Source organism: Myotis brandtii, unplaced genomic scaffold, assembly GCF_000412655.1.
Source record: "Myotis brandtii unplaced genomic scaffold, ASM41265v1 scaffold519, whole genome shotgun sequence".
NCBI lineage: Eukaryota > Metazoa > Chordata > Mammalia > Chiroptera > Vespertilionidae > Myotis > Myotis brandtii.
Window position 1 is genome coordinate 2,138,115 of NW_005369782.1, and position 16,750 is coordinate 2,154,864.

A 16,750-nucleotide genomic window follows, 5' to 3' on the forward strand; every position below is an offset into this window, starting at 1 on the left:
TCAGTTTATGTTGTTCATTATATTCCATAAATGAGTGAGATCATGTGATATTTATCTTTCTCTGACTGGCTTGTTTCACTTAGCATAATGCTCTCCAGTTCCATCCATGCTGCTGCAAATGATAAGAATTCCTTCTTTTTTACAGCAGCATAGTATTCCATTGTGTAGATGTGCCAAAGTTTTTTAATCCATTCATCTGCTGATGGGCACTTAGGATGTTTCCAAATCTTAGCTATGGTAAATTGTGCTGCTATGAACATAGGGGTGCATATATCCTTTCTGATTGGTGTTTCTGGTTTCTTGGGATATATTCCTAGAAGTGGGATCATTGGGTCAAATGGGAGTTCCATTTTTAGTTTTTTGAGGAAACTCCATACTGTTCACAGTGGCTGTACCAGTCTGCATTCCCACCAGCAGTGCACGAGGGTTCCTTTTTCTCCACATCCTCACCAGCACTGGCTGTTTGTTGATTTGTTGATGATAGCCATTCTGACAGGTGTGAGATGGTACCACATTGTTGTTTTGATTTGCATCTCTTGAAAAAGTAGTGACTTTGAGCATATTTTCATATGTCTCTTGGCCTTCTGTATGTCTTCTTTCTAAAAGTATCTTATTAGGTCCGTTGCCCATTTTTTGATTGGGTTGTTTATCCTCCTTTTGTTAAGTTGTATGAGTTCCCCATAAATGTTGGAGATTAAACCCTTATTGGTGATAACATTGACAAATATGTTCTCCCATGCAGTGGGCTTTCTTGTTGTTTTGTTGATGGTTTCTTTTGCTGTGCAAAAGCTTTTTATTTTAATGTAGTCCCATTTGTTTATTTTCTTTTTAGTTTCCATTGCACTAGGAGCAGTATCAGTGAAGAAATTGCTTTGGCATATGTCTGAGATTTTGCTGCCTGTAGATTCCTCTAGTATTTTTATGTTTTCCCGTGTTACGTTTAAGTCCTTTATCCATTTTGATTTATTTTTGTGTATGGTGTAAGTTGGTGGTCTAGTTTCAGTTTTTTGCATGTATATGTCCAATTTTCCCAATACCATTTATTGAAGAGACTGTCCGGACTCCATTGTATGCTTGTGCCTCCTTCATCAAATATTAATTGAGCATAATGGCTTTGGTCAATTTCTGGGTTCTCCATTCTGTTCCATTGGTCTATATATCTGTTCTTGTGCCAGGCAGTTTTGGGAACAGTGGCTTTGTAATATAGTTGATATCTGTTATTGTGATTACTCCAAGTTTGTTCTTCTTTCTTAGGAATGCTGTGGCTATTCTGAGTCTTTTTTTATTCCTTATGAATTTTTGGAGCATTTGTTCTAAGATCTGTGAGATATGCCATTGGTATTTTAATGGGGATTTCATTGAATCTGTAGATTGCTTTTGATAATGTGGACATTTTAATGATGTTGATTCTACCAGTTCATGAACACGGTATATTCTTCCATTTGTTTATGTCTTCCTCTGTCTCTTTTTTCCATGTCCTTTAGTTTTCTGAGTATAGGTCTTTATCTCCATAGTTAAGTTTATTCCTAGGTATCTTAATTATTTTGTTGCAATGGTAAATGGAATTGTTTTTTAAATTTCTCTTTTTGTAAGTCCATTATTGGTGTATAAAAAAGCCATAGATTTCTGGGTGTTAATTTTATATCCTGCTACATTGCTGAATTCATTTATTAAGTCTGATAGTTTTTTTGATGGAGTCTTTAGGGTTTTCTATGTACAATATCATATCATGTCTTCTGAGAATAATGACAGTTTTACTTCTCCTTTTTCCAGTTTGGATGCCTTTTATTTCTTCTTCTTGTTTAATCACATTGGCTAGCATTTCCAGTACTATGTTGAACAGAAATGGTGAGAGTGGGCATCCCTGTTTTGCTCCTGTTCTTAGGGGAAATGGTTTTAGTGTTTGCCCATTGAGTATGATGTTGGATGTAGGTTTGTCATGTAAGGTTTTTATTATGTTGAGGTTTGATCCCTCTATTCCCACTTTGTTGAGTGTTTTTATCAAGAAAGAGTGTTGGATTTTGTTAAATGCATTTTCTGCATCAATTGATAGGATTATGTGATGTTTGTCTCTAGGTTTGTCATAAGGTTTTTATTATGTTGAGGTTTGATCCCTCTATTCCCACTTTGTTGAGTGTTTTTATCAAGAAAGAGTGTTGGATTTTGTTAAATGCATTTTCTGCATCAATTGATAGGATTATGTGATGTTTGTCTCTCAATTTGTTTATGTGATAAATCACGTTTATTGATTTGTGAATCTTGTACCATCCTTGCATCCCCAGAATAAATCCCACTTGGTCATGGTGTATGATCTTTCTAATGTAATGCTGTATCCGATTTGCTAGGATTTTGTTGAGGATTTTAGCATCTATGTTCATCAGGGATATTGGCCCATAATTCTCTTTCTTTGTAGGACCTTTTATCTGGTTTTGGTATTAGGGTAATGCTGGCTTCATAGAAAGAGCTTGGAAGTGTTCCTTCCTCTTGAATATTTTTGAAATAGTCTGAAGAGGATAGGTTTCAGTTCTTCTTTGACTATTTGGTAAAACTCCCCTGTGAAGGGATCTGGCCCAGGGCTTTTATTTGCTGGAAGTTTTTTGATGACAGCTTCAATTTCCTCCATAGTTATTGGCCTTTTCAGATTTTTCGATTCTCCCAGATTGAGTTTTGCAAGGTCATATTTTTCTAGGAATATGTTCATTGCTTCTAGGTTGACCAGTTTGTTGGAATATAGTTGCTCATAGTATTTTTTTACAAATATTTCTATTTCTGTGGGATCTGTTGTTATTGCGCCTCTTTCACTTCTGATTTTGTTTATTTGAGTCCTCTGTCTTTGCTTCTTGATGAGCCTGGTTCATCAATCATGTTTATCCTTTCAAATAACCAGCTCTTGGTTTTATTGATATTTTCTATTGTTTTTTTGGTCTCTATGTCATTTATTTCTGCTCTGATCTTTATTATCTCCATCCTTCTGCTCACTATGGGCTTTTTTGTTGCTCTCTTTTAATTCTTTAAATCGTAGAGTTAGATAATTTATTACCAATTGTTCTTTTTTTGTTTTGTTTTTTTTTTTTTGTTTTAGGTAGGTCTGTAATGCTATGAACTTCCCTCTCAGGACTGCTTTCACTGTGTCCCATAGATTTTGGATTGTTGTGTTTTCAATGTCATTTGTTTCCAGGATGTTTTTAATTTCTTCTTTGGTAAACCAGTCATTGTTTCATGGCATTCTACTTAGCCTACAAATCTTTGAATTTTTTTATTGTTTTTATTTTGGTTTATTTCTAATATTATGCCATTGTGATCTGAAATGATCCAGCTGTACTTATAAACTGAAATGTCAGAAATCTAGGCCCTTCCTGGTTCTGTGCTGGTGACCACAATGGCCCAGGCCAAAGTGGTGGGCTGGCAGGAGGGGAGCGCACTGCGAAACTCACAGGATCCTGTGGCCAGGGAGGCTGGGGTCCCGGTGTCCATGGGTCTGCATCTGAGGTAGCAGGTCTTAGGTCAGAGTGGCAGTAGGGCCTAGAATGGTATCTAGGGCCATTCTGGGTGGTGGTGAGGATGGGCTCCTAGTCACAGCAGCTTTCCCCTTCAAGATGGTGTGGTTACTGTGTCAGAGCCAGCTGCCCCAGGAGTGATTGCACCAGTAGCAGGTCTCCCCGTCTAGGAGAGCCCTGTCCACCAGTCCCTGAATTTGCTTCAGGATCTAACTATCACACACACACACACACACACACACACACACACACACACACACACACCATACACCTCCGCACACTCCCCTTTTGCTCCCTCACTCTCTCACATTCTCTTCCTCACTGCTATGCAGCTGGCCACCACCTTCCTTCATCCCTACAAGGCATTTTTTAAGTTAATGGTTTTTATTGAGCTTTGCAATGATTAATATGTAGTTAATAATTTTTTGTCTCTAGTAAATTTTTTTTAAATGCCTTGTTCTGATATTTGGTCTATAGTCAGACATCTATGATAGCATAATTTCATTTAAAGGTGCATTTTGTCATAGCTTAACTATAGCATATTGAATCTAAAGAGGGGAGGTATGAAAAAAAAGAAATGTTACTATAGTATAGGGCCTAGGTTTTAGAGTGAAACCTTAATGCTATAAAAATTAGATTGTGTAGCTTTGAAATGTAAACAATGACATATTTCAAATGTATTCCTTAAACCTGTTGCTTTACTTATTTTAAGGTTGATAGAGAAGGATATGTAGGGCCTTTTCAATTTTGCATTCTAAATCTTCAACACCACTTTAGACATATGAGGGGGACAAAAAAGTAATTGGCAGGTCATTAATTGTGTTACCTAGGACTATTCAGGGTATATTACATCCTTTTTGCATCAACATCCAACTATACCTTGTAAGTATTCACTAATAAGAGTAGGGGAAATAGGCCAATGATAAAACCCTAAAGGTTGCTTAAAGGTCTTAAAACATGTTTAAGCTTTTCTCTTGAATATGTCTTTTCAAAGTTATGCTCTCTCTGTTTTAGTTGCTTTAATTTCAAGTTGTTCGATTAGTACAGAGCAGATGTTCAGACAGTTTCTTTAATACAACTGAGCACCCTGGAAAACAGTGACTCTCTGTGGTACCTTATGAGCAAGGTAACAATTTCGGTTTGTGTCATTTACACAAGGAAATCTATGTATGAAAGTGCCTGCACTTTGAAAGCCAGACAGGTCTCCAGTTACTAGTCGTGCTGAAGTTTGAAAGAGCAGAGGCATTTCTGGTTATACTCATGTACTGTGTTATTGAGAAGCTTAACCCCTGTTAGCCCCTGAGAGATACAACTTCGAGCACTTGGGAGGAACTGAAATAAGAATTGCACCAGTGCTACTTTTCTCTGTACTGAATCTTTACAGAGACTCTAATTTTTCAATCAAACCTGATCATGCTTGGGGAATTTTACTCTTTATTTACCTAACTCTCTGTATCTGATTTATAGAAATTACAGTATTCCTTATTACTATGTTTAAGACTCATGCTGTATTGGATTTCTTTAATGTAACTTGGTGTTACTTTGGATGGTGTGAATTATCACTATGGTGCTATTAACTCTTACGTAAATTGTATTATATTTCACTTGATTAACTGAAGTTATATATTCTTTTCAAAGTTTTTCTAAAGGTGCTATTATTTTAAGATCCTCCAGAAATTAAATTCTAAACTAACCCTTTGATTTCCTTTCAGGTCTTTTCCAATGGTCACCTAGGAAGTGAAGAGTATGATGTTCCTCCTCGGCTTTCTCCTCCTCCTCCAGCTACTACCCTCCTCCCTAGCATCAAGTGAGTTGTATTAAATATGGAGATCATTTGCCCATGCATAAAGATATCGTAAATAGTGGTTTTGATGTTCTCAGTACAGAAAGTATGGGGTGAATACAAATGTATCAATGAAATGATCCAGCTGTACTTATAAACTGAAATGTCAGAAATCTAGGCCCTTCCTGGTTCTGTGCTGGTGACCACAGCATCTTGGAGACCTAACCTAAGCACTGAGATTCCACATAGAGTAGCAGGGAGAGAAAGCTGTCTTCCCTGCAGCCAAGAGAAGGTGGAGGAGCACATAGCACAGCAAACTCTCCCTTCCAGTATGCTCTCTTCCTCTGAGATACCACATTTCCCCCAGCTATGCAGTTTGACATCATAAATCATCTTTGGTTCTTCCAATTTTCTCATTTCCCAGAACCATTCATCCATTAAACCCTGTTGGTTATTGTTTTGAAGTTTGTCATATTCAGCAGATCTTCCCCGTTGCACTATCTTTAGCTCATAGCTGGACAAGCCTTATACCTTATACCTCATAAGATATGAGCTCAGAATTAATATCAATAGATTTTTTAACTAGAAAAATAGGTTAACCCAGGGTCTCATTAGAAAAATGGGAACACCAGAGGCACAATGGACAGTTATATACATTTACCAAAATCAAACTAGGAGAAAACCAAGTCTGATTCCCATTTTCCTACTCTTCATATTAATCAGGCTGCCTACTTTTCCTCCAATATATTTTGTTCTCGCAGCCAATTTCATTTAAATTATGCTTTCCCAAGATCACTTTCCTATTGAAAACACAACATTGTTGCCATAGCCGGTTTGGCTCAGTGGATAGAGTGTCAGCCTGCAGGGAGAAGGGTTCCATGTTCAATTCTGGTCAAGGGCACATACCTTAGTTGCAGGCTCCTCACCGGCCTGGGACCTGGTTGGGGCTCGTGCAGGAGGCAACCAGTCGATATGTTTCTCTCACATCGATATTTCTCTGTGTCTGTCCCTGTCTTTTCCACTCTCTCTAAAACTCAGTGGGAAGATATCCTCATGTGAAGATGAAAAAAACAACAACCCCCCCGCCAAAAAAAAACCACCAAAAAACAAACACAACATTGTTCTTCCTTTCCTCCTAAATTATCCTATACTCTTCTGCAGTTAGACCTACAGAATTTTACCCAACTACAATACTGTTCAGTAATTCCTAATTCTTGCCTCTAATCTTGTTTTGATTTTTTTCTGGCTTTGTGAGTTTTTCATTGTATTCCTATTATGCACCACTTTTTTTCAGAATTTTTATTCTAAAAGTCTATGTCTCAGGCTCTATTTCTTTATGAAACGTTTTGTGACTTCTTCAGGCATCATGCTAGTAGTAAAACTGATTCTCATTCCCCGTCCCACAGTTTATTTTCTACACATTTAATTATATACTCTACTCTACTGTTTTGTAATTTTAAAGTGCCTTTTACATTAAAAAGATTATAAGGTTCTCACATCAAAAACATATTCTTGTATTCTCTGATTCTCCCATAACACCTGACTGTTTTCACTCTCTACCAAGTGGGTACCAAGAATACCTGGTTGCTTGGTTGATTGACTTCATTATCTGCTAAGATTCTCATTTCTAATTGAAACTTTTAGCGCATCTTTCTTTTTCTGCTGGTCACTGAACTCCCACCGTGCATATGAATGCAGAAGAAGGATACGCTAGATATGAGCTCACAGAACATTTATAATCTACTTTAATATGAAATTAACATACATGAAATCACTAGAGAGCATTATGCTCTAAATTGTATGAATTTGAACTTTCTAGTTTTTATATAAGCTTGAGGAGAGGCTATTATAGATTTTGTAAGTGAAGGATGCTTTATAGAAAGGATGGAAATTTCCTGAATCATGGAGGGTAGGCACAATTGAGAAAGGGGGAGTGAATGAGAAAAAGCCAGAGTGTGAAATGTGACATTATTCAGGGGACAGTGGAAAACTAAGCTAATAGGCCATTTTCCAGTGGTCACTTTTCCTGGAACTGACAGATATGTAGCAGACATAGAAGTTGGAAGCATGTACACATATTCTGTGTAGTAGGCTCTAAATCAGTAAGAGCATATGATACTCTAGCCTCAGGTGAACTCTGGATAAATGTATATGTACTGTAACATCTAAGTTCAGTTACCTTTGAGAATTCAGAGAACACCAGAAAATGAGGTAAATGAAACTTGCTACTTAAAGATTAAATTTTCACATTCTATTTATTAAATTTATATTGGCAAGTGGGATAAGAGGCAGAGGTTGCAGTTTGCTTCATTTGTATTTAATAGTAAGTCTCCATCTATATATAAAAGCCTAATATGCAAAGTGTCCCCTCGGGAGTTCAGCCGACCAGGAGTTCGATTGCTCACTATGATGTGCACTGACCACCAGGGGGCGGTGCGGAACGAAGGAAGGCCCCGGCCGGCAGCCAGCAGCTGCTAGGGACTCTACCCATGCATGAATTTCTTGCACCGGGCCTCTAGTTTCTACCCATGCACGAATTTCTTGCACTGGGCCTCTAGTTTCTTTATAAACAGAGTAAGAAGAATAACTTTATAGTAAAATGTATTTACTGACATTTTTGTAATACTTTCATTTGTATGTGTATGTGGATACACTTTCTCCCTCTTTACTCTTGATTTTTCCCTCAGAAACAATGCAGTTGCTTTACTTAACCAGCGAAATATTTTAGCAATGCATGCTTAACTACAAATTAGCTTTGTATTTTGCATGCTACAAATTAACCATAGTTAAGAATGCAACTGTTGGCTTTTAGTGGCACATTTATCTCTCAAGTTTATTTTTTATTCTTACTATTAGCTAGCAGTTGTTCATTGTAGAAAAGATGGGAAGTATATAAAAGAAAGAAAAAATTAAATGCATAAATACAGGTATATACATACTCCAGATATCAATGCTCAGTTTTAATATTTTGACATTTTTTTCTTTAAGACTTTTTTTACATGATTTAGATTATATTGTAGAGATAATTTCATCTCCTCCTTTGTCACTTAATATTTAAATAAGTGTTTTTCTTAATCCTTTATGCACTGTATTTATTATGAAACCAGCATATAATTCCAAAGTGAACATTAAAATAAAATCAGATCGCCCTGACCGGTTTGGCTCAGTGGATAGGGCGTCGGCCTGTGGACTCAAGGGTCCCGTGTTCAATTCTGGTCAAGAGCATGTACCTTGGTTGCGGGCACATCCTCAGTTGGGAGTGTGCAGGAGGCAGCTGATCGATGTTTCTCTCTCATCGATGTTTCTAACTCTCTGTCCCTCTCCCTTCCTCTCTGTAAAAAATCAATAAAATATATTAAAAAAAAAAAGATGGGGCTGGTGTTCAGCACTCTGTTGGATATGTTCTACTAATCCCAAAGTTGAAGTTGACTTTGATCTGAATTGTGCCAACCAGTGCAGTTGAAAATTATGTAATTACTATATTATAGATGCTATTTTATAATAATTAACAGAAGCCTGGAAACTGAATAACTAGACAAGAACAATTTCACACTCCCACCCTATCTATGAAAGTTAAAACAAAAACAAACAAACAAACAACAAAAAGAAAACAGTGCTAGATCATGGACAGATGTCATTCTTGACCAGAGCAAATAAATTGTCCCTTTTACTACTCTACTGTACTACATTCAGTTTTTTTTTTTTTTTTAAATCAAAGACATAAATTGGGATGGATTTATGGTTGGTACAACCATATGATCATTCACACATTCTCCCTCTCTCAAGTTTATTTATTCAAGGGCATATAACTTTGTGGTTTTTATCTCTGTCAAAGATCTGTTTGATCTCATGTACCAGACTTCATATTTCACAACTAATTGTTAATATATAACACTGTTCTGATTCCCACTTACTTGATAAAAGAGGCTACTCTGTGATGTTTACTTTCTTGTCAAACTGTGTGTTTGCAATTATGTGACTTATTGTGTATTACCTCTTGAGACCTAAAAGAAGCTATAATTTCTCTTTTAAAAATATTGTCATAAAAGCCAAAACTGTACTAGTGTGTATAGATTTACTTATTTTTTTCTTAAATGGTTTTCTAAATGGTTTCTATTTAATTAACATTGATATTTAGCTGCAAATATAAAATTTCAAATATAACCTTGAGATATGGGTACTTATTATTTTGGGGTGGGGGGAAGAATAAAAAAATTCTATGTGGATTATATTTACTTTGTAGTGTAAATTTTTACTAAATTATATTTAATCTTAAAATAATTTGATTTTTTCAAAATTAAACTAAATATAACCTGAAACAGTTAAAATGTTTATTTTATTTAAAACAAGATAAGATGTTGGAAATAAGGAAAATAATATTGCAAGTAATAATGGAATAATTGTTTCCAGGTAAGAGAATGTTCTGGAATGCTGAGGAATGTTTTTATTTGTTTTTTTATAAGAATATTTTTATGTGTCTGGTCTTTTAGAGATGGATCTTGTGTACTTTTTGACCTATTAAGATTTCAAATACACATGAACCAATATTACTTGGTTTATATTTTTGTACAAAGGCTCTTTTGTTGTTGGAGGTGGTGGTGTTGATTATTGTCATATACTTTTCTAAACATAAAAAGTTGCTAATGTTTTAGGTTCAGTGAATAGAGAATCAGATTTAGCCTAACTATTCTCTTTTCATTCAGTTGCATGTTCTGACTGGAGATATAGTGTGAACAAGATAGAGCCCCATCCTCTTTGGAATCGATGCTCTAGTTAAGGGGAACAGAAAGGAAACGGGTAACTGTGGTATACTGTCAGGCAGTGGTAAAAGCTAGGAGGCAGAGTGAAGGGGTAAATAGTGATAGAGAGGTTTATGCTTTAAATGAGCTTATTGAGAAAGGTAATATTTTAACAGAAACCTGCAAAGGAAAGAAAGAGCCACTAGGTTGTCTGGGTGACACGCAGGAACAGAACTCAAATTCAAAACAGTAAGGTCAGTGAGTCAGACGGGCAATGCGGCTGGAGTTGAACAATGTATGCAGAAGTTAGCTCCTCTGCTGCGTTTAATGCCATGCTAAGAACTTTGATTTGGTTAGTTTTAGGAGCCATTGGAAAGTTTTAATCAGCATTATGCCCTGATCCTGGTTTGCGTTTTTAGAGTTTCACTGGCTGCTCTGTGGAAAAGAGTATTTAGGAGAGCAAAAGTGGGAGCAGGGAGACCAGTGGAGACTTGCAGTCGTCTGATGGGTAAACCAGTGAGAGATGGCCAGGGCTTTGACTGACATGATACTGGTGGAGTTACATGGTCAGCTTTGGGTTGCATTTGGATCCAGTAGTGCCTGTTAATAAATTGGATGTCTCTGAGGTATGATAGTCAGGGATGACACTTACATAGGTTAAAAAAAAACCAACTTGGTGAATGTTTGGTGCCATTTACAAAAGTGGGGGAGATCAAAGACGGGGCACATGTGGGAAGGGGCAGAGGTGGTAAAATTACTAGTTATGGATCTGTTGAGTTTGAAATGCCTGTTAACACAACACACATATTCAGATAGAGATGTTGAGGGGTTAGCTGGCCATACCATCCAAGCTTTAAACTTAATATTATATTCAGGCAAATATTTCAATTAGTATGTGTCATCGAGTTGGCTCCAACACTGGTGACCCTACAAATGAGTGAACAGTTTCATCTTAGGGTTTCCAAGGGGAAAGAAAATGCAGTAGTATTGCCTTCTGCTGCACAGTAAGTCCAGCCCAGGTTTGTTAAGGTCCGTGGTTTAGCACATCACCAAACCCCTATGACATGTAAACGCCTTGCAGGGGGAAATTTCAGTAGGCACTATCTAAAGCTGATAAATTCCTTTCTACATGGCTTGCGCCAAATTTAGTAGATTGGTTACATTTCTAGACATATGAATGTAATTCAGTGAGATTTTTAACAATGTAGGAACTTATATATTTAAAGTATTACCTTCAGGATAACTACATATTCTTTACCCCTGAAATGTTGATATCATAGAAAACATATTTAGAACATTTCTGTGTAGCAAAATTTTAGTAAACATCACCTTTTATTGGTTATTATAATAATTTCCCTTTATATACTAAACTGCTGGGGAAAATAAACTAGAAATGTAGATTTGTAAATGCAGCCTCAACTACTGCGACCTTCTAGTAAGAGTCATGTAAGAGGTCCACACCTGGGCATGTGTGCGTGCCAGGGAGTGTGGTTGTCTTTAAATAGTGGTGCATAGATAGGTAAGTGTAAAAATGTAAAGCTAGACCAGTTTGACTGAAATGATGGGCAAATTCATTGTAAGTTTTTGTTTTATTTTGCTTTCTTTTTTAACTAGAGAGCAAATGACAGAAAAAGAAAAGAAGAAAAGTACTAAGCTACAGAAGCTATTAAAACAAATGTCACATTGTAATTTTTAAAAACTTCAGGGTAATGAGCCTGATGGACATTTTTCATCTTGTATATGGTGTACAGCAGTCTACATTTTCTTATGCTTAAAGTCAAAAGAGCAGGAAAACATTTTCTGTTATTATGTAGGCAATGTATACTACAGTTTTACATTAATCCAGTTTATGTTCAATTAGAAATGTTGAGGGGATTAGTATCACCGAGTTAAATATAATGTGGTGAAAACTTTTTTAATGGAAGTTACAGCTATAATTAAGAATTACTCTGTTTTATTAACCCTAGTGAACCCTAGTGATTGAACATTGTTGGTTTTTTATTAATCCTTGTACCAGCTTTCATTCTGTTACCTTAAAATCCTTTGAGACTTGCTAAGTTGATGTACTATTTTTTTAATTTAATTTTATTGTTTAAAGTATTACAGATAGTAGTACATATGTCAAAAAAAAATAGAAAAGTGCACTATTACCAAAGCTGGCAGTCCACTGTAAGTAACAGTTGGCATGGTATAGAGGGGGTGGTGTGAGACAGGTCCTTCTTTCCACTTTGTTCGTTGTGCTCCCTAGTACATTTTTCTTTCATTGATGGATCATGTAGAAATGTTTGTGCATTTGGTCTGCACCCATTGATATGATTCAGTATTTGAAATTCAGACGTAATTTATAAATCAGTGTGATTATGCAGAAAAAAGGTTAAATTTTGTTTAAACCTCCTACAAAGCAGCTGGACTATCCTAACATAAGTTTTCTAGTGTTTTGTTGGGGAATTGCTGGAACCTACTTGTTGGCACATGGATAAGAAGAATTGAGGGCTGCAAATATATCATTTTTAACTAGCCTCAACTAAAAGAGCAGTAGTGTGTGAAAAGGGTACAAAATAAATAATACGGGCATTTGGAGGCTGGCTATAATCTGGGTGGGGAAATGCCACTAATTCCACTAATCTTTCATTTTCTCCATCTAAAAGCTATGATGGGAACTGGTATTAACATTATCCCAGTAGTCTGACCAATCTGTTACCTGTAATTTATGATCACAAAGAATTAGGTAGTCTCCGATGGACATGTGAGCCACTGGATTCTGTTTAAAGATGCAATCTAAATCATATTCCCTATACTGTCTCTTTTTTGTCCCACGGAGGCATAATCTACCATATATTCTCCATTTCTCCATGAACATATTGATCCGTTGATAGAAAATGTGTAGGGTTAGAAAGCAATTTTATTTTCATATTAAGTAAGGACATGTTCACGTATTCCACCACATCCAAGCATTTCTTATGTTTCTGTTAACATTTCTCCATAGATTCAAATGAATGAAATAATGTTTTGAAGGCCTCTAAGAATATTAAGCATATTTGTTTGTAAAAAGATCCTTATGGCCAATATTTTAAATGAGTTAAAATAAAATTTTATTATAAAATACAATATTTCCAGTTGTTATTAAAGCATAATTTATTTGCAGTAAAACTCACCCTAATGTTTAATGTACAGTTTTGTGAGTTTTAACAAATTCATAGTCATGTAATCACCACCACAATGAAGATCTAGGACAATTCATTATTCAATAAATGTCCCTCTGTGTCTTGTGTGAATTTCTCCTCTCGCTGCAAACCCATGGAAATTACCAGTCTGATTTATGTCCATATAGTTTTGCTTTATCCAGAAGGTCATATAAATAGAATCATACAGTATGTAACCTTTTGAATCTGGTTTCTTTCTTGGGGAGCATAATGCATTTGAGATTTAGCCATGTTGTCAGGTGTATCAATAGTTTGTTCCTTTTATTGCTCAGAGTAAGTATTCCATTGTAAAGCACATCTCCACTGAGGAACATTTGGGTCATTTTTCTTTATTTTTTGCTATTGTAAGTAATGCCACTTTAAATATCATCATGAAGTCTTTAATGTTTGACATGTATTGGAAAATTAGGGTATCAAGAAAGGTACAAGTTTCCTCAACATTTATCTTTTTGATTGCTAAAGCAAACCCTAAAAGTATTAGAAGTAATGCTGGTCCTGAAGAAGTTAATTTAAAAATGTAACTTGGAATTTGTTTCTCCAATTTAAAAATAAGTCAGTGAAAATGCATATAATTTAAGCATATGAAACCTAATAATATGCCACACTGACTTTCCTTGGAACCCTCAAAATTAATACATATATTATAAGCCTTACTCTGATATATCGGGGAAATGACTCACATGTGGCACATGTGTAGCCATTTCAAATTCAGCTATAGCTGGTGTTAGCACTTCTCCGGGCTATTATTTCTCTGAGTTAGATATTTCCTCTGTTAGAATTGGGATAGTTACAAAAAATATGGACCAATTTCCACTGCAGGCTCTAAAGATTCAGTTTTAATAAAATATTTTTAAATGCCTTTTCTTTATACTTAAAAAAAGAATCTTACATGTTTAAAACCAGAAAAATAACATATTATATTTAAAATGCTTTTGTAGATTATGAAAGGATCCTAAAAATGTTTTTTCTCTTTCCCTTAACAGCTTGGTCATGTATTTCTCTAATAACCATTCATTATTTTCCTCTAAAAGCTTATGGGCACTCCCCTACATACATACCATGGCAGACCTTTGTTGATTCAGGATCTGCTCTTAAGTATTTTGCAATTCAAAACAGAAACAGAAGAGAGACCTAGGTGATTATATAAAAAATATAATGTCAGTGGGCAAGCATATACTAAATACACACAATAGAAAAGACACGTTTGTGTCAAGGGCAATGTCACAGGAGGTTCATGTATAGAAAGTGAAGATGGATGTTTCTACTTTTCTTTCTTTCTGAAAAAGTGGGTGGACTAACCGAGGTATAAACAATTGCTCAACTGAAACCTATATAATTTTATTAACCAACTAGAGGCCTGGTGCACAAAATTCGTGCACTTGGGGGGTCCCTCAGGCTGGCCTTTGCCAATAGTTGGTCTTCAGATACATTCAGTCAACGAGGCCAGCTTCTTTAGGCTTCAGAGGTACGATGTGCCAATAGTTGGTCTTCAGACATATTCTGTTGCTAATGCCAGCCCAGGGGAGGGACCACGAGGAATTGGGCTCCCTCCTCTCTCCTGTCAGGGTCCAGGGTACAGGTGAACAGGATTTGGGGTTGTCAGGGTGCCAGCAGAAAGCTAACCAATGGCTGATTCCACGAGGAATTCAGCTCCCTCTTCCCTCCTGTCAGGGCCAGGAGTGGGGGGGCCGACTGGGGGCGGGGCCATCCAGGGGAAGGAGCTGCGGGAGGTTGGGGGAGCCGGTCAGCCCGGATCCAGCCAATTGGACTCCGCAGTGCATGAGTAGGGTCCCTAGGCCTGGCTAGCGATCAGGGCCTATCAGGGCTTTCCTTCCCCTGGCTGCTGACAGCTGGCCTCGCCCCCGCCCGCCACTGCTTGCCATCTGTGCGGTAGCACCGCCTCCCCCACTCCCCCACCGCCAGTCGCCTCATGACAGGTGTGGGGTACAATTGCTTGGCTGGCCTGGGCCTCCCTCTGCGGGGCGTGCCACTGCTTGCCATCTGTGCGGCGGCACCGCCTCCCCCACACCCCCACCACCAGTTGCCTCGTGACAGGTGTGGGTGCAATTGCTTGGCTGGCCTGGGCCTCCCTCTGCGGGGCGATTGCTGGCCGGCCCCACCCACCCACCACAGTGTTGCTGGCCAGTGGCCTGGACCTCCTTCTGTGGGGCAATCGTGTGGCGATGGTGGGGCCCCCCAACCAATCGCATCGCACCTGCCTTGGCTGGCCTGGCACCAGTACGTGTCACAGCATAGTCACCTGGAGGGTTGTTCTGCTGTTCGGCTGTTCGGTTGATTTGCACATTATGCTTTTATTATTATAGATGTCACCCCAGTAAATTTAATAAAAAAGAATTGCTCAAATGAAGAGAAGGAAAGAACTTGCTAGGGTGATGTCTGAAGTATGTTATATAGGTAAAGCCAATGGGATTTGTAGAAGGCCCCCCTCTGATTATACAGGGTAGGTTCACCATTGTTCATTTGGAAAATAATACAACAATAAATAAATAATAATACAAAATAATCTCTGTGTTTCATGTATTCACAACTATAGACCTGCTTTTGCCCACCCTGTATGCCTCACACCAGGAATATAGGATGCTGTAGCAAGCATGTCATAGTTGTAGTCCGCCAGCCGCGACTTTGACATGCTTGCAAGGAATGCACCTATGCGCCTTCAGTTTCAAAATATAAAAATCACTAAGAATAGCGTTAGATCACATAGTCTTTGTTTTAAATGTGTACATGAAGAAAATGGATGTATTACTCAGTGATGGCTCAAATAACTAGCACACAATGAATTTTATAAGGTTGTGGTGAGGACGGCTGTACATATTTGAGAGTATGTGTCCTGTGCATTACCAGTGTATTAGCTCAGCAGTGGCAGCCACAGTGCAGAACACTCCGTCAGCGTGTGATGATAATATAAAGAAAGGGAAGCAATAGGTGTAAGTGGTAGGATGGTTCACTTGGCATCTTTAACTTGGAACCAGCCAAATAGAATTTGCTTCATTTTATTTAACTGGTATCCTAAAATTTTCCCTTACACTAAATCAGTGGCTGCACATTTTCTCGTGTCCCAAAGTTAGATATTTTCTCCAGAAGTAAAGTAAACCTACATGATTGCTAATGAAAATTCTTTAATTATTTTACCACTTATTTAGTTGCAATTTAAATTGAACCTACTTCTTGAATGAGTTTGTGAAGAGGAAAAAAATTCCCACATATAATTACACATATTGTAATTGTTTGCATGAATCAAGATTTCTCTTTTGGTATTTTGTATACAACTTCTTTATCTTCATTGTACCTTCCTCTTCCAGTCTATTTTTAATTAAGACTTTATTTTTTAGAGCAGTTTTAGTTTCAGAACAAAACTGAGGAGAAGGTACAGAGATATCCTCTATGCCCCCTTCCCAGTCAAGTGCCTAGCCTTCCCTGCTTTGATTTTCATTTCCTTCAGAAATACTTCCTCTGTTGATTTGCAGGAGAGAGGGGGAGAGAGAGAGAGAGAGAGAGAGAGGGAGG

At 37.3% G+C, this 16,750-nt stretch overlaps 1 protein-coding gene across 6 annotated transcripts in view; it reads left to right on the top strand.

Annotated features, from left to right (window-relative positions):
* Window positions 1-16,750, top strand: part of CBLB (Cbl proto-oncogene B, E3 ubiquitin protein ligase) — a 231,067-nt gene that overhangs the window by 182,451 nt on the left and 31,866 nt on the right. For all 6 annotated transcript variants that reach the window (XR_001364241.1, XM_005877423.2, XM_005877425.2 and 3 more), the window contains exon 13: window positions 5,210-5,304. Coding sequence is in view for 5 of the 6 variants with exons in the window: in XM_005877423.2 (XP_005877485.1) it covers window positions 5,210-5,304 (95 nt within the window). In the remaining variant the exon portion in view is untranslated. The remainder of the gene's footprint in view (window positions 1-5,209; window positions 5,305-16,750) is intronic.